The sequence below is a fragment of the Cricetulus griseus genome, chromosome 7 (assembly GCF_003668045.3).
Source record: "Cricetulus griseus strain 17A/GY chromosome 7, alternate assembly CriGri-PICRH-1.0, whole genome shotgun sequence".
Classification (NCBI taxonomy): Eukaryota; Metazoa; Chordata; class Mammalia; order Rodentia; family Cricetidae; genus Cricetulus; species Cricetulus griseus.
The window spans coordinates 64,635,392-64,659,910 of record NC_048600.1 but is presented as its reverse complement, the minus strand read 5'-3'; the positions used below and the strand labels follow the sequence as shown (position 1 = coordinate 64,659,910).

Here is a 24,519-nt window from a genome sequence, read left to right as displayed (position 1 = left end):
CTCTTCTGTTTGCATCCAGCAACAGTAACCTCATCTCATTTTAAGTATTTCTAAATCTCAATACCCAGATGTTCTGAGAAGGCAGATGTTACAGGAAAGGCAACACTGGTTTGGGCTGCTTTGTACCATGAACTGAACTCAAACCCTACACACCATTTCCTCAGGGGGTTGCAAATTTTAATGGCAAGCACCACAGTCAAGGCCCTAGTAGAAGCCAGGCAGAGTATGGAAAATGCTGGACAGGAGTGGCTAATCCCAAGTGTACACCCTGCAAGAGAGGCAGCCTGCTCCCAGGCTAACGGTGTTCAGGTGGCTAACTTTTCTCCGGGCCAGATTTGGCCTTGGGGCTTACAAACTTATTTTGTGCATGAGAGCCAGAGGGGCAGCAAACTGGTGCATGAGAGTCTGGGAAGGGGCTGTAATCATGAGTTCAAGGCCATCCTGGCTACACAGTGAGACCTACCTCTGTATCTCCATGGCAGACTGCTTATCTCACTTGCAAGGCTCTGGACTGGAGTCAGACTAGAGCAGGGGAGCTGAAGAACTGGCTCATCCAATAAAGTGCTTGCTGTGCAGGCGTGGCAACTGTGTCTGTAGTCCAGCATGGCAGAAGGCAGACAAAATCCCTTCACAAGCTGGCTAGCTAGATAGACAAGCTGGAGTTGGCAAGCCATGAGTTCAAGTGGGGAGCAACAGAGGAAGACTCCTACTTCAGCTCTGGGCTGCCACACCTTCACACATGCATGTACACCTACATAGGAATATAAGTACATACGCCAAATAACAACAGAGGGTGAGGAATCAGAGGCAGTTAGAGGAGATTCACGATTCACATTTTATTATCTTTAAATGGTTTTTATTTGGGTTGGTTTTGCGATGGTGTCCCACTGTTGCCCAGGATGTCCCTGAATGATCTTCCTGCCTCCTCTTCTTGAGTGTTAGAACTACAGGCTTGAGCCACCACATCTGGCAATAAACTTAATTGGAAAATAACTGCACTCATTTGTTTACATACCTTCTGGCTGTTTATGCTACAATGGTAGAGTTGAACAGTTGTGACAGACTGGAAAGCCTACAAAACAGGGCTGTTTGGCCCTTTAGCTGGCCTCTGAGGGTTCTTGTGAGGCCTAAACAGGGCAGTCTTCCTGGCAGGCAGGACTTGCTATGTTTGGAGTGCTGCAGGGTGCCTGACTTTCCTGTCTGTTTTGGCAGAGGCTGATCCCCGACTGATCGAGTCACTCTCCCAGATGCTGTCCATGGGCTTCTCTGATGAAGGTGGCTGGCTCACCAGGCTCCTACAGACCAAGAATTACGACATCGGAGCTGCACTGGACACAATCCAGTATTCAAAGCACCCTCCGCCATTGTGACGGGCTTGTGCCGAAGCCCTGTGACCCACCCCCTTTGTCTTGTAGTTGCATCAAGTAGAGCAGCAGGGCCTCAATAGGGCCAGTTTCTTAGCATTCTTCCAGAATCTACAGGTGGGAATGTGTGAAGCCTTTAAAGCAGTAGGAGAGTGACATGAGGGGACAGTTCCAAGAGTGTACATGCTGACGCCTGAGAACAGACCCAGGTACTTGTGGCTGAGCTTCCCTCTGCCTTCCCTGAGCCTGGCCTTTGCCAGGGAGCTGCAGAGGTACACTGCACTTGCTCTTACCGCCAGCATTGCACCAGCAGTCAGAATTCTTGTCTGATGACCTTCTGTGTTTTCTTTGTTAAAAGTGATTAATACACTGACAGTTATTTTCAACAAATAAAGCTATTATGTTAAGAGGGGGCTGTCCACAGTAAGTCAAAGGTGGCGGGCATTTGGGGCCTCTGGCTCCTGGGGGATGGAGAACTCTTGAAGTCAGCTGAAGGGTCTCACCATATACTTTTTAATGATTCACACTTAGTTTTCGTTCCAATGTTAATGCTTTTAAATGAAACCCCATGTAGCTTTCTCTGACTTGATTTCTAAATGACCTGTAATTAAGTGGCATATGCACTTTAACCAACCCTGTGGTCCTTATTATTGTTGAACAAGAAAAATCTGTTTGACAGGCATATTTATTTGTTCGGGTTATTTGTTCTAAAGCACCTCCGCCTGTGGCATGGAGGACCCATTACATGAGTCAGAGTGAAGGTTACAGGTCATCCTCAAAGTCCTCCCCAGTTGTAAAGAGGTTGTGCACTGCTGGGGCCTTCTGTGCCCCTTGAGCCAAGGGCCTACCATCTGCTTGAGGAGTCCCCATGGCCCATGGCTGCTCTGGGGTCTTCCTGCCAGGCCCCTCTGGCTGGGGTGTGGTAGCGGGAGTGGTTTGAGGGCGCTGGACAGTGTCAGGGGCCCTGCTGAAGTGGCCTTCCCCTGGAGTCTTGGCATCAAGGGTCCCTTGCTCAGCTTGTGTTGGGTCAGCTAGCCTGGTGCCCTGCAGAAATCTTGATGGGTTCTCATCCACATGTGGGCTGTTTCCAGGTGACAGCAGAAACCGTGCCCATTTAGAAGATTGGGCCTTGACCTGCAGGACAGGACTTGGTAGTTTCCATCTAGGAAAACCAAGCTCCCTGATGTGGGTTGCAGCCCCGAGGGCAGAGCTGCCAACTTGTCGCTCTGTCCCTAACAGGCCAGTGGAGTCCTGAAAAAAAGAGAAAGGGTTCTGTTCAGCTTGGCAGGACTGTTGGCCAATCCCTGCAGGCTAGGGACATGCTGTTACTGTGAGGTCTAACAAGTCCGTTTCTAAATGCCCCTACCTTACCCTGATCTGATAAATCCCATGACCACATTTCTCCCATAAAGGAGACACCTTGAGTGAGCCATCTCCTGGGATGCTTTGGGACAGGCCAGCAGTCCCCATGAGGAGGTGTGAGCAGGGAGGGGCCTATACTCCACTACCTAGAGATGCAGTTAGTTCATCAAGCCTGTTTGGTCCCAGCTAGGCTGGAACAGCTCTTCAAAGCTGGACTGAGGGTCAGGAGCCCAGGTGGCTGCACCGAGGTCTCTGGGAGGTGACAAGGTGCTGAGCCTGGCTTCTTCCATTTCAGAAACCAAAGACACACAAGAAACTGGGTTTCACTGTTTACAAAGGAATTTGACAACACTGGATCTTGCTTCCTGACTGCCCAGATAATGCTAAAAAGACCATCACCCTGACTATTGATCTTGGCTCCACTGACATTGCTGTGAACTCACTGAAGTTTCAAAAGTCTTAGTTCCTCTAAAACAACAGACTGGTGAAATTGAACACTGAGTGTTTGGTCTATGGTGTGGTCCATGGTAAAGTCTCTGTAACTCACTACCATGATTCTGAATCAATGGAACTCTTACCTACTGGATCACTAGTTCAAGAAAACATTAAAAATTGAATTCTGGGTTGGGTGTGGCAGCACATGCCTTTAATCCCAACACTTGAAAGGCAGGGCAGGTGGATCACTGTGAGTCCAAGGCCAGCCTGGTCTACAGAGCAAGTTCCAGGACAGCCAGGGCTACACAGAAAAATCTGTCTGCTGACTTTGTGCTGTGTTCTTCATGCAGTCTGAGGCTGAGCTGGGCAGGCCTTAGGGGCAGAGGAGGTGAAAAGAACAAGGGCTTCTATAGCAGTACAAAACAAAATCTTCCTTCAGCCATGCTGCATGTGCAGTGGGGCCTGATAGGTGTGAGCACCACCAACACACCAAAGCGAGCAGTGCATTGGTACAGGCATTCCTGGCTGGAAACCTAGGGCAACTTCTACTGTGACCAACCAGGTTAACAAAGCTCCTCCACTCCGCAGGATGAAAACAGTCTTGCCTGAAACCTTACTGGTCAGCCTTAGCTGGGTCTCATGACGCTCTCTTGGCTGTGAATAAACCTCATGGGATGATGACTATGATGTCTTGCTGTAAGTCAGAATGGCCTTGAATTCACGCTCTTCCTGCCTAAGTGATGGGATTACGGCTGTGTACCACCTGGCTCAGGAGTTGGCCTTTTTTGGGGGGAGGAGACGGGGTCTACTATGGATCCTGGAACTTGCCATGTAAACTAGGATGGCTTTGAACTCTGTCTCTAGAGTGCTGAGATTAAAGGTTGCCACCAGGTCTAGTCTCAGGACTTAGCTTTAAGCAGAAAAGACAAAGATCTCATACTAGAAGCTGGTCTGTTTAATATATAAATCTTTAACTGTGAAGAAATATGTTATCCGAGCCTTGTACCTACAGTCTCAGCTGCTCACAAGGCACAGGGAAGAGTATGACCTGGGCCCAGAAGTTTGAGGCCAGCCTAGGCAATGCGGCAATGTAGAACAAAACCAAATTCCTTGAGGTTGGATTGTAGCTTAGCAGCAATGTTCATGCCGATCACACACAGGCCCTGGCCTTAAGCCCTAACACTGCATGTATGGGTCCACATATATGTGCAGACATGCACACAATCATATGTAGGTTCCTGGTCACTGACCTGGCATTCAAAGTTGTCCTCAACACTGTCCAAGTCCTGGATATGCAGACTTCGTGGCGGCTGCCCTGTACTCTGATTCCATTTCCTGGAGGGAAGGAAGTGCTATCATTAAGTTCTCTCATTCAATGGTCCTCACAGACAGCAACTGAGATCTCCAGGCCTGACATAGGGAGGAATCTTTTCATCCTTTACAGGTTCCTACACCACCTCCAGGAACAGCCTGGCCAGGCCCCTTCTCTGGTTTGTAGTTGTTAGAATATTCTTATTTGAAATTATAATTTTTGCCCTTTGAGAGCCATACAGCATCCTGAGCCTAAGGAGTCTCTCTAGAAACCCACTGCGGCACATAGAGATCTGGAGAAACCTCATGTAACAAAAACCCTGGCCCACTGATTACTTTGGCCATGCTTCCACAGCTGGCCTGAGCTCATGGTGCCCCTGCTTCAGCCCCTTAGGAGTGGAGTCATAGGCATCCAGGGAGGCCTAGCCAGCCCCCTGCTCCCTCTGCCAGGCAGCATGCAGTCTGATGGTTAGCACCACTTTGTCCACCCACTGAAGTACAACACGGGAGTACCACTTAGTGACTTCTAGGAGCTGCTCACTACTCCCCCCACCCCAAGGAGTCAGAGAGGGCATGAGGATGGCTAGATGAGACCCGCTTGGCACCTCTTCCTGGTTCGGGCTGGACTGCAGGGCAGACCTGGCCACTCAGCACTGGCTGAGGGCTGTGTCTTAGGAGCTGCTCTTCCTCTGTCCAGCTCCTGGTCCTCACAGCCCTTGTCCATATACTTCAGCCAACGGGACTCCAGGGGCTCAGACAGCGCCTGAGTATCAGAACAAAGGACAAGGCTCAGAGTTTGAGAGAAGCCCAAGTCCAACCCATGACCCTTGGGTCAAATTTCTCAGGATCCATGTTTCTCTCTTATCACCAGGAAAGACTTTTTGTAGAGCACAATGGAGACAGAGACTCTAGAGCAGTGGTCTCAACCTTCTAACGCTGCAACCTTTTAATACAGTTCCTCATGTGGTGATCCCTAACCATAAAATAATTTTGTTGCTACTTCATAACTAATTTCATTGCTGTCTTGTCTATCAAGCCTCTGCTCAGTTCACTGGAACATTCATTCTGTTTTATAAACTGAATTACTGCCTGATTCTACACCAGCAAATAAAACTGACTGAGATCTTTAAATGTCTTCTAATTTTGTTCATTGGAAGTACTTGAGTGAAACCCATAAAGAGCAGTCCAGGGACACTGGGAGACGCCTGTCATTAGCTTACCTGCTGACTCCGGTTCTCAGCCTGCTGAGGGCCGGCATGTTCCTCTTCACTTGCAGCTCTGTCCACAGACCTTAGGGGAAGATGGCAAATATGACCCTGGGAACCCACCAGGAAGATGCAGGATAGGGAAGGTGGAAGCAGGTGGACACAAGGACCTGGCAAGGCCAGGAGTATCCTGGGGCATCACAGGCATACCCTTGCTGCCCTCTTGTGAGGCAGTCATTTCTCAGCAGTTCAGGAGGTCTGGGGAGAGTGGTTGCTTCCTGTAACTGAGGGGCTGGACAGCCAGGTAAAACATCTAAATACAGTAGTGGAGGTTAGATCAACCGTGTCTACCTACCTCAGATAGTGTCTGCATTCTCTCTAGTGAGCCCCCAGTTGGTGACCCCAACTGGTCACCTCTCCAGCCTAAAGAAGGCAGTAATTCTCATGAGGCCACAAGGACGAAATGATACCATATGCTGAAAACACCTACTCTACTATAGGATCCACCCAAGAGTTTGGGCTGGCTAGATGGCTCAGTGGGTGTGGTGGTTTGAATGAAAATGTCCCCCACAGGCTCCTAGGGAGTGATACTATTAGGAGGTGTGGCCTTGTTGAAAGAATTGAGCCATTGAGGGAGGGCTTTGAGGTTTCAGTTGCTCAAACTAGGTTCAGTGCTACTCTCTCTTCCTGCCCCTTTCGGAACTGGATGTAGAACTCTCAGCTACCTCCCCAGCACCATGTCTGCCTGCATCCTGCCATTAATGGACTAAACCTCTGAACTGTAAGTCAGCCCCAATTAAATGTTTTCCTCTGTAAGAGTTGTCATGGGTTGGAAGGTGTTGGCACATGCCTTTTATCCCAGCACTCAGGAGGCAGAGGTAAGCAGATCTCTGTGAGTTAGAGACCATCATGGTCTCCATAGAGAGCTCCAGGACAGCCAGGGCTATGTAGAGAAATGTCATCTTGAAAAATCCTGTCTTGAGAAAAAAAAAAAAAAAAAAAAAGGTTGCCATGGTCATAGTGTCTCTTTATAACAATAGACACCCTAACTAAGATAGTGGATAAAGGTGTGTGTCACCTAATTTGATAGCCTGAGTTTGACTCTGGGACACAATTGGTGAAAGGAGAGAACTGACTTCTGCAATTCTGGTTTTTGTTTGTTTGCTTGGTTGGTTTGGTTTGGTTTGGTTTTTTAAGACAGGGTTCTCTAGCCCTGGCTGTCCTAGAATTAATTCTGTAGACCAGGCTGTAGACCAACTCACAGAGATCCACCTGCCTCTGTCTCCTGAGTGCTGGGATTAAAGGTGTGCGCCACCACCCCCAGCTGATAGTTTTTAATTTATTTTTTTCTGTTTTTTTCCAAGACAGGGTTTCTCTGTAGCTTTGGAGCCTGTCCTGGAACTCGATCTATAGACCAGGCTGGCCTTGAACTCACAGAGATCCGCCTGTCTCTACCTCTTGAGTGCTGAGACTGAAGGCGTGCATCTTTAGTAAGGTCACCACAAGGAAAATGGAGAAATTAGGAGGTTTTGTGTTCTGTCTGTGTCCCCTGTCGTGTCATGTGTCGTCCTGTCACGTCCCCCCTCCCCCTTCCAAGTTTGGTCAGGTTGTAAGCTGTGATAAACTCAGTTTTCTTTATTGACTTTCTGGTCTATTAGTGTTGCTTCTAGGATTGGCAGGAGTGAACCTGAGAACCTGACCGTGGCTCCAGCTTGTCTGGCCACAGAAGTAGTTTGATATATGTTTTTCAGGACTGTAAGCATTATAGTACATTTTGAAACCAGAGTGGAGAAGACTTCCAAATACATTCTTTAAAATTTATTTTGTTGGCCGGGAATTGATGGCACACACCATTAGTCCCAGCACTTGGGAGGCAGAGGCAGGTGGATTTCTGTGAGTTGGTGACCAGCCTGGTCTACAAAAGCTAGTTCCAGGACAGCCTCCAAAACAATACAGAGAAACCCTGTCTCAAAAAAGAAAGAAAGAAAGGAAGAAAGAAAGAAAGAAAGAAAGAAAGAAAGAAGGAAGATTCTGGTTGCTATGTGTTTGGGATATAAGTAGGGAAGAGAGAGAAACCCTTCTGGAAAAAGCCAAGCGCCCCAAATAGTCATATCCAGACACCCAATAAATATAATGTCCTTTCCCTTATGGGGACTGTCACTGCCAAGCTCCCCCTCTCTGATAGGGTTGTCTTAATTCTGGTTAGAAAGGGTACAAGGCTGGCTCAGAGGGCACAGCTATCTGCTACCAAGCCTGACAACCTGAGTTTGATCCCCAGGACTCACATGTGGAAGGATATAAACAGCTCCTGCAAGTTGTCCTCTGACCTCCACGCATGCCTACTATGGGCACAAGCTAAAGATAACCTTATTTCCTGTTTGATAGGTGGGCCCTGGTCACTGTTCTTTAGTGGGTCCTATGCACACATAAATAAATCATAAAAAGTGCTTTCTTTTGTTTTTAAAGAAAAAGATGACCATTCTGGGAGAAAAATGGGTCTACTAAAGGACAAATAGACAATAGTAAAGTCCATATCACACAACAGCACCTTAAATTCCAAGAAAGGGCCAGGCGTTGGTGGTGCTCACTTTTAATCCCAGCACTGGGGAGGCAGAGGCAAGTGGATCTCTGTGAGTTCGAGGCCAGCCTGGTCTACAGAGCGAGTGCTAGGATAGGCTCCAAAGCTACACAGAGAAACCCTGTCTCGAAAAAACAAAACAAAACAAAATCCAAGAAAGGCCTGGTTCTCAGTTTCTTCATTGCCAGGGAACAAGAAAATTCTGTAAAAAGACACGGGCTCTGGGTCAAGCTTGATGTCACTGGACCCACAGCAAAAGCCACCATTTACTCTCTCCCAGTTCTTCAGGAGAACTTTGAGTTACAACTGTTGTCACAGGGTTAACATTTAAAAATCTTTTCTCTGGCTCTGTGTGTTCTACCCCCTTCTGCCTTTTCTCCTAAGATAATTTCATTAACCGAAGGTCATCCAATGTAGAACTTTTGTCATCTTGGCTGGCCCTGGATGGAATGTAACATTCTGTAATTCTTGGACTAATGTGCAACTAAGAAGAAAAAAATATTTATGAGTTGTTTGTTTTTTTTACATTCCAAATGATGGTGAAGTTTGTCCAAGACCTACCCCAGTCAAGAATTGAAGGGACCAGCTCCCCATTTCGGCAGCCATGACAGTAACCTTGCCTTGGTCACTTAGAGGTCAGACGCTTGCCTCGTGACAAGGAACCAATTAGAAGTTAGCTGGTGGCATTGTGCTTTGTGACCCTGGGTGTACTTTCTGGACAAGCGCAAAGCAATGACGCACAGAGCATAGCAACCACCCTGGGAGGGCCATAACAACCAGTTGGCCAATCAACACAGGGCAAGTCCTCCAAGCCTGGAGGCACACCAATCGTGAGCCTCTATGTACCCCTAGACACTCCCCTTATGCTGCCCTACAAGATCTCTCTCTACAGCCGATTTGAGCTGTCTTCTGCAAGCCATCCACCATGGTGGGTGGGTGAAAGACCCGAGCTAACATGGGGTTAGCTTGTTAAAAAAACAATAAAGCCTCATGCAGTTTGCAGCAAGCTCTCAAATCTACCTGGTGATTGGGGTGACCGAGGTTGTGGCCTGGGACCCCGATACCTGAGTTTTCCAGGGAACTAACAGAATGATATACAAACAGATAACAATTTAAGACATATAACAATTTAAGGTTAAAATTGCCCAGATAAAAATTTAGTACAGTGATATAAAACTATAATCTAGGTTAACATCTAGGCTCTGATTTGGTTTTGGTAACAGCTAAGGAATAAATATTTTATGCTTTCTTTTTTTACATCTATTATTCATTTTGCTTGTGGGGAGGGGCATGCATGTGGGTCAGAGGACAGCTCCTGGAGTCTTCCCTGGTTCCACACAGTGTGGGTCCCAGGGAATGAACTCAGGTCGTAGGCTTGGTGGCAAGTACCTTTACCCACTGAGCTATTTTATAAGCTGTTGGAACCCAGCTCCCATGGGGTGCGAAGAGCAGCCACAATAAGCCCAGATTTTGTGCTGTCAAAATAATTATATTTACTGACAAGTTTTTCAGGCTTTTACTTAAAAATGAGTTAACAAAATCAAAATGTATTTATTTGTTGTTTTGTGTTTCAAGACATGGTTTCACTGTGTAGCCCTGGCTGTCCTGGAAACTCAAAGATCTCCACTTGCCTTTGCCCCTTGGATGCTAGGATTAAAGATGTGCACTTCTACCACCCAGCTCAAATTTTATTTATTGATTAATTTATTAAGATTTATTTTTTATTTTATGTGCACTGGTGTTTAGTCTGCATGTGTGTCTGTGTGAGGCTATCAGATCCCCTGGGACTGGAGTTATAGGCAGTTGTGAGCTGCCACATAGGTGCTGGGAATTGAACCCAGGTCCCCTGGAAGAATAGCCAGTACTTTTTAACAGCTGAGCCACCTCTCCAGCCACCTGAAATTTTATTTTAAAACTTGTTTTTCTCTAAGCTTTAACTAGATGTTACACAAGTTAAAGTCCATTCATTCTTCAATATTGGTAACACTGTCCTGGGTGTTTAACAACCAAAGCTTGGAGGCCTGAGCCAACGAGGACAGGGTCTGTTGGGGGCTCTCTAAGGCCAGTCAGGACTCCAGGAATGACTGGACCTCTTCTAAAAGCAGCCTTACAGGGCCAGTAGGTCATTTGTCTTATTGGTCAGAGAAGCCATGGAGACACCTGAGGTGAGACTAACGAGTCAGTATATATTTGCCAATGAGGAGAGTCAGTGGAGGGCAAATTGGACCCTGTGATTCAGGGAAAAGCCACATGGCCAACAAGACCCTCCTGCCTCACAACAGGTGACATATGGGAAAAGGAGACATGAAAGCAAACACAGGCTGGGCAGTGATGGTGCTCGCTTTTAATCCCAGCACTCCAGAGGCAGGTGGATCTCTGTGAGTTCAAGGCCAGCCTGGTCTACAGAATTCCAGGACAGACTCCAAAGCTACACACAGAAAACATGTTTCGAAAAACAAAACAACAATAACAAAATGCAGTCATGATCATTTGACGTTTCATTCCTAGTGGCTCAAAGTGTCTTACAGGAATACCTGGAACCTAACCTCTTCCACTATAGAAGTCACCACTCAGTAAGCTAGCAAGACGCCTGCCTGTCCACCTGCTTATGGAGCTCACACAAGTAAATGCCCCTCTATTTCTATAAAGACCTTTCTCATTCCTCAGTTCCATGATCCCTCCTCAGGGACGCGCCCTCTACTGCAATGTTTTACAATGAATTCTCTTTGTCTTTTTCAGCCTTTAGTAGATTCTTTTACCACCCACACCATCAAACTTCCAAATGCAGTTTCACACAGGAAGAAATACAGAGCACATTAAGGGAACAAGAAAAGAGAAAAGAGTGCCTCACCCAAGTCTGGCTGAAGTTTCTCAAGAGCCGAGAGCTGAGAATTTTGAGATAACTATCAAAATTCACTACTTATTGCTTGCATAAAGATAATATCCACTTTTGTAGAGATATTTCAAACAAGAATATTATAGGGCATGGTGGCCCATATCTTTAATCTCAATACTCAGGAGACAAAGGGAGGTGAATTTTGTGAATGTGAGACTAACCTGGTCTATGTAGTGAGTTTCAGTTTACCTAGGGCTATACAGTGATACTGGTCTCAAAGCAAAGCCAAGCAAAGCAAAGCAAAACAAAAAACCAAAAACCAAAACAAAACCAACAACACAATCTTAAGACCAAAGTGTACCTTTGAGTTTATTCTTTTCCTAGCTGTAAACCTGTAACTTTCCATGATTCTTACAAACAGGATTATGAACTTTGTCTACAGTAAAAACATGCCCTTAAGGCTGGCAAGGCTGTCCAAACCTTTAACTGAATACCTGGGAGGCAGAGGCGGATCTTTGAGTTCCAGGTCAGCTAGGGCTATACACATTGCAGCTCTGTTCAAACAACAATCAATCAAACAAACAAAAAGATCAGAGAAAAAAAAAAAAAGGAAACAAAACAAATCCACACTAAAGTCCCTGTAGCCAGCACAGCTAGATTCACGACTAAAGTCCCCGTGGCCTAGCATAGCTAGACTCCTCCAACCCCTTGACCTATGAGTCTATGTATGTTTTTTTTTTTTTTTTTTTTTTTTTTTGGCTGAGGGCTGGGATGACAAGAGACAGGGTCTCACTGTGTAATTCTGGATGTCCTGGAACTCACTATGTAGACCAGGTAGCCTCAAACTCACAGAGATCCACCTGCCTCTGCTTGGGATTAGAGGACTGTGACACTATGCTTGGCTCTTGACTATGTTTTCATGTTAATAGCTGTAACTGGTCCTACCCTCCTCAGAAACCACTCCATGAAGTCATTTACTAAAAGAAAAAAACCCACAAAAACAGCTACTTAAAAACCCTCTGAGCAGTGGCCCCTCAGAAGCCACCAAAATATGGTTATTTTTCAATCATGTAAGCATGACTCTGAAGAAGCCAGCATGTCCCAGGTGTGGACTGTTCTTGCCCTAGCATGTCTCCCCACCTCTTGTTTTCATTTTCTTTTTTGAGACAGGGTTTCTCTGTATAGCCTTAGCTATCCTGGACTTCATTCTGTAGACCAGGTTGGCCTCGAACTCAAGAGATCGGCCTGCTTTTGCCTCCTGAATGCTTGGATTAAAAGCGTGTGACACTACTGCCTGACTTCTCTCTGTCTCAATGTCCAGGCTTAAGATTGCATTAAAACTTTTTCTTAGTTGGGCGGTAGTGGCGCACACCTTTAATCCCAGCACTTGGGAGGTAGAGGTAGGTGGATCTCAGTGCATTCGAGGCCAGCCTAGTCTACAAAGTGAGTTCCAGGAGAGCCAGGACTGTTACACAGAGAAACCCTGTCTTGAAAAACAAAAAGAAGCACTGGGGAGATGGCTCAGAGGTTAAGAGCACTGGCTGCTCTTTAGAGGTTCTGAGTTCAAATCCCAGCAACCACATAGTTACTCACAACCATCTGTAATGAGATCTGGTGTCCTCTTCTGGCCTGCAGGCATACAGGCAGACAGAATACTGTATATATAATAAATAAGTAAATCTTAAAAAAACAAAAACAAAAGCAAACAAAACTGAAAACAAAAAGAATACTAGCTTCCCCTGAATAGAGGTGTCTGAAAGAACTCAGGGCTACAGTCAGGAGGGTAGAGCTGTGTCTCCTGCATCCAGGGCCATCTCCATTTTCATCTGGATCATCAGACCCTTTCCCAAGGTGCGGCACAGCAACTGTAATCTTGGCCTGTCTTTCTGTTTTAGAACTATCTTTGTCCTACCCTTGTCTATGAGAAGAAGGTCATCACCGCCTCCTCATTCTACAAGGGTCATATCCTCTCTCTGGAAGGAGGAATGCTGCACAGAGCCAAGAATGTCGAGCTGACAGGCCATTGCTAGACTTCCTGACTGATCAACAGCAATCACATCTATCTACAGAAAAACCCAAAGAGCAGGATTCAGAGAGATCCTGAGACAATTGAACAGGAGGAGGCTCACAGGGAGGCAGTGTGAACTCATGCATGTACCAGGGGGGTGGTACATCCTAACCCCAAGGGAGCCTTCCACACCTTAACCATACACCTGTCCATCTGGGTGCTTTCTTTATTTTGAGACAGGGTCTCATGTAGTTCAGGCTGGCCTCAAACTCACTATGTAGTCAAGGATGACCTTGAACTAATGGTCCTCTAGCCTTCATCTCCTCAGTGCTAGGATTACAGGCACACATTCCATACCTAGCCTTCATTTAGCTATTTTTAAGTTTCTCAGATTATCTTTTTGTCTTTCAAGACAGAGTTTGTGTAACAGCTCTGGCTGTCCTGGAACTCACTTTGTAGACCAGACTGGTCTCTAACTCCCAGAGATCCATCTGCCTCTGCCTCCTGAATGCTGACTGGGATTAAAGGCAAATGCCACCACCACCCAGCTCATAATACATATTCTTTTTTGTTGTTGTTGGTTTTTGTTTTTTATTTGTTTGTCTTTTTTTTTTTTTTTTTTTTTTTTTGAGATAGGGTTTTCCAGTAGCTATGGAGCCAGTCCTGGAACTCACTCTATAGACCAGGCCAATCTTGAACTCACAGAGATCCACCTGTCTCTGCTAGGATTAAAGGCATGTGCCACCCTACCCATCCTGGCACTCACTCTGGAGACCAGGCTGGCCTCAAACTCACAGAGATCTTCCTGCCTCTGCCTCCGGAGTGCTGGGATTAAAGGCGAGCGCCACCAACTCCTGGCCATAATACATATTCTTAAGTGTGTGTGGGTTTGACTTCTCTGGCTGCTGCTCAGGCTCACATGCTTCCTTGAGCACTTAATAATTTTAAAATCTGTATATGCATTCCTTCATCTTTTCTCTGTGGGAGTTCTCAAAGGCCCAAGCTGGAGATAGGCTCTCCAGAGAAGAAGGGCACTGACCTCCACTGCCTGAGGTAACTGGAAAATAACCTCTAGGCATGAGGCCTTTCAGGGGGAGAATAAAGGGTGAAGCCTGAGGGAAGTTGTCCCTGTGTATCAAAGTCTTGGGAATGGATTTCTTCAGCCACTGCCAAGGTCAAGACAGGCAAGCACACTGTTGCACAGTGGGTGTCCTTACAGCTCACTTGTGTGACAGTGCACAAGCCTCTGGCACTCAGCTGTTTATGGAGACCTTGGAGTCAGGTGTGGTGGCACACCTAAGTCATCTCAGTGTCTGGAGAAAGAGCAAGGAGGAGCTAGAGTTTGAGGCCAGTCTCAATAAAGTAAGGAAAGGTGTCACATCCACACAGAGGGCCACATGGTGAGACTCCATCCAAAATACAAGTAGGATAGTCCCATGATGACCCACACACAGTTCAGGCCTTCTGTTCTGTCCACTGTTTCTTGTGCCCCTCAGATATCCTCCTGTCAACTCCAGAGTACAGGCTCAGTCCCTCTGCCCTTTTGGACCTCTGAAGGCTCCCAATTTTCTTGCTAGCCAGGCTTGCTACTCTTAGTTATTTTTATTGAAAGGACTGCTCAGAGTGTTTAACTGACTGTTACAGCACATGAACTTCTAAGACATTTATCCATTGTAAACTCTCACCCTCCAATCAAGATGGAAACAAGATAAAAATACCATTCCTTTCACAACACTGTACCTGAGTGACAGCTCTGACACTTGTCCCTGTAGCAGATTTAGCTTTTGGACATGGCGTCTACAGTCAGCACCAGAACCTTCACCGTAAGCCTGAGAGGAAAACAAAACAAAACAAAAAAACAAAAAAGTTCAAAAGGTGTTAGCAGAACGATGAGAAACTTTTTTTTTTTTTTTTTTTTTTTTGAGACAGGGATTCTCTGTATAGCTTTGGAGCCTGTCCTGGCCACTACTGCCTGGCTATGAGAAGCATTTAAGATGGTACTTGCTGGGGCTGGAGAGATGGCTCAGAGGTAAGAGCAGTGACTGTTCTAGAGGTCCTGAGTTCAATTCCCAGCAACCACCATCTATAATGAGATCTGGTGCCCTCTTCTGGCATGCAGGCAGAACAATGTATACATAGTAAACAAATAAATCTTAAAAAAGAAAAAAAAGATGTACTTGCAAAGCTCTAGGCAGTGTTAAGAATGTTAAGAATACATGCCGGGTGGTGGTGGCGCACGCCTTTAATCCCAGAACTCGGGAGGCAGAGGCAGGCAGATCTCTGTGAGTTCGAGACCAGCCTAGTCTACAAAGAGCTAGTTCCAGGACAGCCTCCAAAACCACAGAGAAACCCTGTCTCGAAAAAACCAAAAAAAAAAAAAGAATGTTAAGAATACAAACAAAGGGCTGGAGAGATGGCTCACTTGTTAAGAGCACTGTCTGTCCTTACTGTCCTTATAGAGGATCTTGGTTCAATTCCCAGCACCCACATGGCAACTAACAACTGTCTGTAACTCCAAGATCTGACACCCTCACACAGACATACATGCAGGCAAAATGCCAATGTTCATAAAATGAGAATAAATACATTATTGCTGGGTGTTGGTGGCGCACACCTTTAACTCCAGCACTTGGGAGGCAGAGGCAGGCGGATCTCTGTGAGTTCGAGGCCAGCCTGGTCTCTAGAGTGAGTGCTAGGACAGCCTCCAAAGCCACTGAGAAACCCTGTCTCGAAAAACAAAAACAAGAAAAACAAATGAAGGTCAGCCAGCCAGGCAGTGGTGGTGGAGTACATCTTTAATCCCAATACAAGGGAGGCAGAGGCCAGCCTGGTCTACAGTGCTAGTTCCAGGACAGTCAAGGCTGTTACAGTGAAAACCTGTCTCAAAAAACCACACACACACACACACACACACACACACAGAGAGAGAGAGAGAGAGAGAGAGAGAGAGGAGAGAGAGAGAGAGAGAGAGAGAGAGAGAATATACAGATGCACAGATTTGACCACTCTTTCTGGAGGGTTTTTTGTTTTGTTTGAAACATGTTTCTCGGGTTGGAGAGATGGCTCAGAGGTTAAGAGCACTGGCTGCTCTTCCAGAGGTCCTGAGTTCAATTCCCAGCAACCATATGGTGGCTCACAACTATCTGTTATGAGATCTGGTGTCCTCTTCTGGTGTGCAGATATACATGGAAGCAGAATGTCGTATACATAATAAATAAATAAAATCTTAAAAAAAAAAAAGAAACATGTTTCTCTGTGTATCCTTGGCTGTTCTGGAACTCACTGTGTAGACCAGGTTGGCTTCAAACTGGTAGGTTCACATGCCTCTGCCTCCTGAGTGCTAGGATTAAAGATAAGCACCACTACCACCAGGCTCTGGAGGGGTCTAAAAGCAAATAGGCTCTGGAACTTCATGTCTTTCTGACATTCCACTGGCATTCTGAATTTACCAAAGCCAAACTCAGCCTGTACTGGGGATTCAAGCAACTGCAGTTGGAGAAACCTCAGAAGTCTGTCCATGCTGAAAATGTATAGGCTTTTTTTCTTGTCTTTGTTCCCAAAGTAGTGTAGCCTAGTGCTGTACAAAAGCTACAAAAGCTACTACAAGTCACTGGACGGGCTTTAAACCCAGCATTTGGGAGGAAGAAGCAGTTGGATCTCTGTGAGATCCAAGACAGCCAAAGCTATGTAGATACCCTGTGTCTCCTCCAAAAATCCAAGACATTACACACGGGAGGTAGTGGCATGAGCCTGGATGTCCCAGTTACCCGGGAAGCTGAGGCAGGAGACCACTTGAGCACGGGAGTTCAAGATCACCTGGGCACTATAATTATCCCATCCCTCACCCCTCAAGAGAGCATGTGGCAGGACATGCAGAGGTCACACCTGACTATAGAAGGGCCTTCATGGATACTGAGGGATGGCTGGGATTTGAGAGTGGAACTTGTGGTTTACAGGAGAAATCCAACAGGACAAGGGGACATGTTTGTGAACAGAGGAGATATGTGCTAAATGCCCACTGTCCCCTGCCACCATATCTGCAGAGGGAGTTCTTAGTACATGCTGGCCACCACGGAATTCCTAAGACTCTTTGTATGTGGGAGCTCACTGGGGCAAGTGTACTCCGTGTATGATGTCCACACTGCAAGGTGGGTGGTGCTGTAACCCGGGGAAGTAAGGATTTCTGTCTGGACCAGGAACAAAAGAGGTGAGGTAAAAACAGCTGAGAGTGAAGCAGGGCACTGCAGCCCATGATTCTAACCCCACCACTCCAAAGGCAGAGACAGGAGGACTACGGCAGGTCTTCGTGTAGCCTGGACTACAGAGCAGGACTGACTGTCTCAAACAAAACCAAACTAAAAAACCCAAATGGCTGAGTTTAATCTGTTCAGCCTGTCTGCTGTTCAGATGAGCTGTGAATGATGACTTGTGTAATTCTGATGATGTGTACTAAGTGTTCTTATTTGTGTTTCAAACTGACACTGCACAATATAAAGGCAAACAGAAAAATTCATGCTCCTGATTTGAATTGTTGCCTTGGGAAGGAAAAACATTAAACTTAAAAAGAAGGCTTAAGGCTGAATGCCTAGTTCAGGGGTAAAACGTGTGTAGCATGTGCAACACCTTGGGTTCATTTCCCAGCAATCTCTTCCCTCAGGAAGTAAAAACCATAAAGTTTCTGCCTCACTGGTTCTTTCCCCTGCGATATGAATAGGAAACTCCATAGTTTCAGTCTGCCCTCCCTCCCTCTCACAGAAAAGGAACTCAGGCCACCTGGGGGGTTCTGAGCAGAGCAAGGGTACAACCCAGCACCTTTTCTTTGTTTCTTTTTCTTTTTTGAAACACTCAGGTGTTCTAGGCTGGCTTCAACCTCCTCCTGCTGAGGGTGACCTTGAATTCTTGCTGCCCCCCCCACCCCCCAGTGTTGCAATGCTCTGTTTAACACAGAATGTTTTCAGAGGATCCCCTTGTTTGGGAAGAGACCTGATGACAGAAATAGGCAGGAGTTACAAAGCTACTGCTAATAGCATGGCCAGGAGGAGGCCGGCTCAGACCCTGCAGTTAGATGAGGCCACTCTGGATCTGACTGGAAGGCAAAGTGGGCAAACCCTGCTGCTGAAGAGAATGTAAGAAAAGCAGGAGTCAAGGATGATGGTGGAGTTTTTAGGCCAGATGAGAAAGAGAATCCTGACACTGAAGAGGGGAGATGACAGTGGAGACAGCAGTTCATGAGGTCAGAGTTCCCATTTTTTCAAATTTGCGGTGCTGGGGAGAGAGATGGGGTGGGCAGTGCTCAGGAGCTTGGGGACAGGCCTGGGATCTGTAGGATAACTGACTACATGCCAGGCTCTACCCCTGAGCTGGATCCTGTGCCTTGTGTGCAATCTCTCCCCAAGGGAGTGCAGCTAGAGCCCAGGCCGAAAGCTTGCAGTCCAGTGTACTTCAGTGTCTGGAAGCCGGGGAGATAGGGAAACCAACAATCAGACTGAACCAGCTGCCAGGAAGCTAGGAGCAGACCAACTGGAAGGCCAAGAGGGAATGTTTTAAGGAGGTGGAAGCTACAACCCATGACAAATGCTGCCAGAAAGTTGTCGTAGGAGGGTTGTGATCTAACCGGCTTAGCAACATGGAGGCCACTGACTGGCCACATGAGTCACGGTCTAGTAGGGAACATGGTTCTTTCTGTCTGTAGCATGTTCAAGTGAGGATAAGTAGAGAGGAGCTGGGCACAGGGGGCTGGCAGGATTAAAAACAACTGATACCCTGCATCTGATGTAACAGACGGGTAAGTGCTCCACCGCAGTGAGGAACCATCCTCTCTATGGAGACATAAAACTAGATTTTATTCTCCAGACTGTCTCCAGTATGTGAGGTTTAACAGTAGCTCTTGCCATTGCAATGTCAGCTACTTCTGAGCCTGGCCCTAGAAGTCTCCTGGGAGCTCCCCATGCTCTTGCCCCTTTGGCTGGAGGCAGCTGCAGATAAGCCTTAGGGAATAACAGAATGTCAGCTTCACTCCCATCCCCCATCAGCTCCTGCAGTGTCCTCTCCAGAGGGACAGAAATGACTCCCTTTGGCAACAGTAAGCAAGCCCACTGCACCCACACAGCAGGTGAAGCCTGCCTTCTTGGAGAACTTAAGCATGCAGTAACAGTCCTACAAGAGGTGCTCCTTTGGACCCAGCTGAGGCAGCCCCTATCTTGGGTGCTGAATCTCAGATGACTGGCCCAGAAATGGGAATGTGTCAATCACATTACTTCTCCCAGGACTCCAGGATTGGAAATGGCTAGTCCAGCAGGCTGAGGATGTGGTTCTGTGGATTCTCTGAAGGTATTAATTCTATGTGCTGAAGGGAAGAAACAGGAAAAGCTTAAAGAAACCCCAAGAGATGGGGAGAGGCAGGCAGGGGACATGAGATGCCAGGCTTTTTTTTTTTTTTTTTTTTTGTGATAACAGTGAACATCAATGGAAGATGGAAGGTCTTATTTTGTTTGTTTGCTTGTTGTTTTTTTTGAGACAGGGTTTCTGTGTATTGCTTTGAAGCCTGTCCTGGTACTCACTCTGTAGACCAGGCTGGCCTCGAACTCACAGAGATCCACCTGCCTCTGCCTCCCAAGTGCTGGAATTAAAGGTGTGCACCGATGTACCTGGCTCTTTTTTCCTTTTATTAAGACAAGGTCTTGTCCTGGAGGTGGTGGTGCAGAGGCAGGGACAGGCAGATCTCTGTGAGTTTGCCAGCCTGGTTTACTGAGCAAGTTCCAGGACAGCCAAGGGCTACAAAGAGAAACCCTGTCTTGAAAAAAAAGAGACAAGGTCTCATGTAGCCTAGGCTAACTTGGGGATGTATCTGGGGATGATCTTCAACTTTTTTTTTAAAATTAAATGTATTCATTATTATGGAATATCATTTTAACGATATAAAGATGTATTACATTTGTTTATGCTGCATTCATTTAATTATGTAAAGAGATGTTGTTGTTTTAGCTTGCCTGCCTAAGGTGCCTGATTGGTCTAACCAAAAGCTAAAAGACCAATAGCTAGGAGTAGAGGGATAGGTGGGGCTGGTGGGCAGAGAGAATATGCTATGCTCAAGAGAGGAGAACGAGAGAAGAGAACATGGGAGAAAGAGAGGGAGATGCTTGGGGCCAGCCAGGCAGCTGCCAGACAGACAGACATGGAGTAAGACACATACAGAATGAAAGAAAGGTAAAAAGCCCTGAGGCAAAACATAGATGAAGAGAAACAGGTTAAATTAAGTTATAAGAGGTAGTGGGACAAGTATAAAATAAGGCTGAGCATTCATAACTAATAATTCTCCATGTCACTATTTGTGAGCTGGTTGGTAGCCCAAAAGAAATCTTGATACAATTCATTTTATGTGTGATTGTTTTCCCTGCATGTGTGTCTATACACCACTTGCCTGTCTAGTGCTCTTGGAGGTCAGAAGACATTGGATCTCCTGGGACTGTAGTTATTGATGGTTTTGATCCACCATGTGGGTCCTGGGAACCAAACCCAGGTTCTAAGAGCAGCAAGTGCTCTCAATTGCAGAGAGCAAATACAGCCCCTTGATTCTGAACTCTTAACCCTCCTGTCTCTACTACCTTCTACATGCTGGGATTACAGGTGTGCACACCATCACATCCAGTTTTACAACATGCTGGAGATCGATCCCAAAGCCTCATGCATTCTACACGAGCAAGTGATTTACCTGAATGATTTACATTCTCAGCTCTCAAAGTGTTTTTGCCTGTCACTTCAACTAAATGAATCTTCCTGGAAAGACAACCATCAAAACAGCAATTCATGATGGGCATTGGTGGCACATGCCTTTAATCCCAGCACTCGGGAGGCAGAGGCAAGTGGATCTCTGTGAGTTCGAGGCCAGCCTGGTCTACAGAGCGAGTTTCAGGACAGACCCTAAAGCAATACAGAGAAACCCTGTCTCGAAAAACAAACACCCCCCCCCCAAAAAAAACCACCACCAACAAAAAAACCAGCAATTCACATTTAGGACTCTGTCCTAAGAAAATAGTATATAATTGGTCAAGTGAATAAAGAGACAGTTTACTGCAGGTGCTGGGGACAGAGCCTGGTGGCAGGGTACTTCTCTAGCACGCACAGGCCTGGGTTCAACCCCTGCACTGAAGAACAAGTAAATGAAAACCTTCATTGCAGAACTGTAAACCACAATGGCAACAACAATCAAAGTGCCCATCATTGTGTGACTGGTTATCTATCTACTCATAATAGATGCGCATGCTGAGCACTCACTGTGGACAGGGCAGTGCACTGGGCATTGAAGGCCCGTCAGAAAATAAGACAAGCAAAGCTTCTGCTCCTCTGGAACTCTCAGTGTGGGTTGGGTACCCACATTTAGCTTCCACCAGGAAACTAAGAGTTGAGCCCCAACAATAAGCACAGGGTCCTAGGAGGAGAGGATTTGTTTCAAGGTCAGAAAGAAAGTCACTGTGACTTCAGGAAGAGGATGATGGGAGATGAGGTGGGAATGCAGTGTTAGGAAGAAGAGGCAAGTGAAAGACCCAAGCAAGGACAGGACTTGGGGCAACGTGTGCTATCAAATTACTTACGTCCATCAGTGTGTAGAGATTTGAAGAAATATGCTTGAGGCACACGAAAATAAAGTGCATTAAACAGGGACATTCATAGGTATGCCTTGCATTCTGAGTCTGTTCCCTCCCATGCCGGAGTCACCTCTGCCCCCACCAACACACTACTGCTCACCCCTAGGTAGGTTTGACATTCTGTGATTACAGGTGGCTGTGAGCTGCCAGGTGTGGGTGCTGGGAAACAAATTTAGGTTCTCTGCAAGAGCAGCAAGTGTTCTTAACCACTGACAAATCTCTCCAGGCACTCCTGAACCCTTACGTACCCTTGTGTTTTCAAGATGCTCATCTAGTTTTAAATTATGAATGTATATGTGTGTGTGTGCATGTGAATTATTTATTTCTCCTTCCACAAAGCACATCTGTGAGTGGAACACTGACAACGTTCCTAATTCCTATTATCTCCCTGTGCCTGGCACACAGAAAGTACTCAAGAAACACTTGCTGGGCAAAGAAGTGAAGGGCAGAACCTGTCTAGGCACTGCTCCACCCACTGCAGCTCCAGGGAGAAGGGACCCAGGGTGTAGCAGCTCTCTGGGCTGAACTGTGAGTGTGAGAGAAGGATGCCGGCTGCAGAAACTGAGGCTGATCAGAACTCACCCGCACAAAGGACTGCTTCTCTCCACAAGCCTTGCATGTCCATTTGAGACTCTTTTTCACCTGCAATGAGATTTTAGAAATTATAGCTCAGACAATTGCACACAGCAAGGTGGAACCGAATCAGAAATAACTTAACTTAGCTGTACCCCCAGCCCTGAAGGTAGCATGTTAGGTGAGGGTGGAATGGTGGAATGTATTATTTAATAGGTGGGTGCTGAGAAAACAGATTTTTGCCACCTGAGGGTCAAAAAAGAAGAAGAAGAAGAAGAAGAAGAAGAAGAAGAAGAAGAAGAAGAAGAAGAAGAAGAAGAAGAAGAAGAAGAAGAAGAAGAGAGGAAGGGATAGCCAAGAAAGAGAGAAAGAAACAGGGTCTAGAGAGATGTTTCCATGGGTAAGAATACTTGCTGAGTAAGCCTGAGGACCTGAGGTCAGATCTCAGCACCCGTGTGAAAAACTGAATACAGCCACATGAGCCTGTATTCATTCCCAGGACTGTTGAAGGTGGAAACAGGATCAGTGGGGATTGCTGGCTGCCAGCCTAGCTCCAGGTTCAGTGAGAGACCCTGTATCAGAAAAATAGGGTGGAATGACAGAGCGGAACTAATGTTCCCTTCTGGCTTCACGTGTGAACTTGCACACAAACATGCTTATCTCTCTTTCCTCTCCTCTCCCTCCTTTCCCCTCTCCGGGACTAGGGATGTGTCTCAGGGCAGCTAGTGTGATCAGGGTTCTGGATTTAATCTCCAACAACAACAATAACAAAATTCCATAACAGGGCTAGAGAGATGGTTCAGTGGTTAAAAGAACTGGCTACTCTTCCAAAGGATCCAAGTTCAGTTCCTGGTACCCATGTGGCAGCTCTGCAACTCTAACTCTAGATCTAACACCCTCTCCTGGCTTCTGTGGGTACCAGGTTGCATGTGGTGCAGACATATATGCAGGCAAATATTTATGCACATAAGATAAAAATAATTAAAAAAATAAAGATACTAAAACTACTTGAAGTTATATCATGAAATGTAAACAACACAAAAAGATCTGGGTGATTCATAAGGCTGCTGTACTGGCATGGCATGGAGTCATAAATGTGTAATTTAATCTATGGGAGGCTGAGGCAGGGGGACTAGGAATTGGAGGTCAATCTAAGGTAAATACTGACATTCTGTCTTTAGAACACCCTCAAAACCAAACCACCCCCCCCCCAATAACACCACCACCACCACTACCAAGACTATGACCGAGGCTGGGGATAGAGATCGGAAGAACTTGCCTAATAAGACCAAGTGAAGCAGGAGGATCTAGAGCCTGGAGCTAGCTTGAGTTACAAAATAAAACCTTTCAAACAAACACCAACCACTATTCTGTTTAACCAGGTATCAGTAGTCCAAGCTCCAATGAGCAGAGGGGTGACTATTCATTCCCCCACAGAAAAAGCTACAGGCAGAGGTACCAAGTGAAACCCGGACACCCAAGGATGTGTCAAAAAGGCATCCAAACTGCTTACATAGTAATTCAGGTTTGTTTGTTCTGAGATAGGGTCTCTAGCACTCCTGGTTGGTCTCAAACTGCTAAACCCTCCTACCCCCAAGGCATGCATTGCCACAACTAGAATAAGGGGATTTTAGGCTGTATGAACCCTAGATAAGCACGCCACCTATGGAACAAGGCCCCAAGCCCAGGGCTTTAAAAACTGCCCATTCACTGTAATTAAATCGAGAAGAGTCACTGAGTGTGAGAGGCCAGGTTCTACAAAAAGGATGCTACAACCCAACCTGGGCTCCTGACCACTCCGCTAGAATACAACAACCATGCAAAAACCAACAAACAAAAAAAGATACACAAGGGGCTGGGTGGTAGCGTGCCCACAGCCCAGAGCAGAGCTCTTATCAACAACAAAAACAAACAAAATGGCCAGAGGCATATTGTAAAGACAGCAATGAAGCACAGCCCTCGGCCTTGTCACTGTCACTTCCCATAGCCATACAAGACGCGGCCCGTCCTATCTCGCCCACCATCCTGAGAAGAAAAAGGGTGAGGCAGGCGCCCACCCCACCTGATGCGCCTGAAAGAGGCGGCAGCTGCAGCACCGCAGAACCCGAGACTGCTGAGCCGGCGCCATACAGGCCTCAGTCTCCCGCCGTGCGCTTGCGCTCCGCGTTCCCGCCCAGGCCCCGCCTACCCTACGACGGTTCC

The 24,519-nt window shown here is 46.6% G+C and overlaps 2 protein-coding genes across 3 annotated transcripts in view; one reads left to right on the top strand and one right to left on the bottom strand.

Annotated features, from left to right (window-relative positions):
* Positions 1-2,046, top strand: part of Sqstm1 (sequestosome 1) — a 12,189-nt gene extending 10,143 nt beyond the window's left edge. For both annotated transcript variants that reach the window (XM_035447454.1, XM_027427648.2), the window contains one exon: positions 1,213-2,046. In XM_035447454.1, coding sequence (XP_035303345.1) covers positions 1,213-1,370 — 158 coding nt within the window. In that variant the 3' untranslated portion in view covers positions 1,371-2,046. The remainder of the gene's footprint in view (positions 1-1,212) is intronic.
* On the bottom strand, positions 2,032-24,519 carry Mrnip (MRN complex interacting protein). The gene is made up of 7 exons (XM_027427649.2): positions 24,380-24,519; positions 22,327-22,386; positions 14,840-14,928; positions 5,693-5,762; positions 5,078-5,235; positions 4,412-4,496; positions 2,032-2,615 (listed from the first exon to the last, which is right to left on the bottom strand). The coding sequence occupies exons 1-7, from the start codon at positions 24,443-24,445 to the stop codon at positions 2,127-2,129; spliced, it is 1,017 nt and encodes a 338-aa protein (XP_027283450.1). The 5' UTR covers positions 24,446-24,519; the 3' UTR covers positions 2,032-2,126.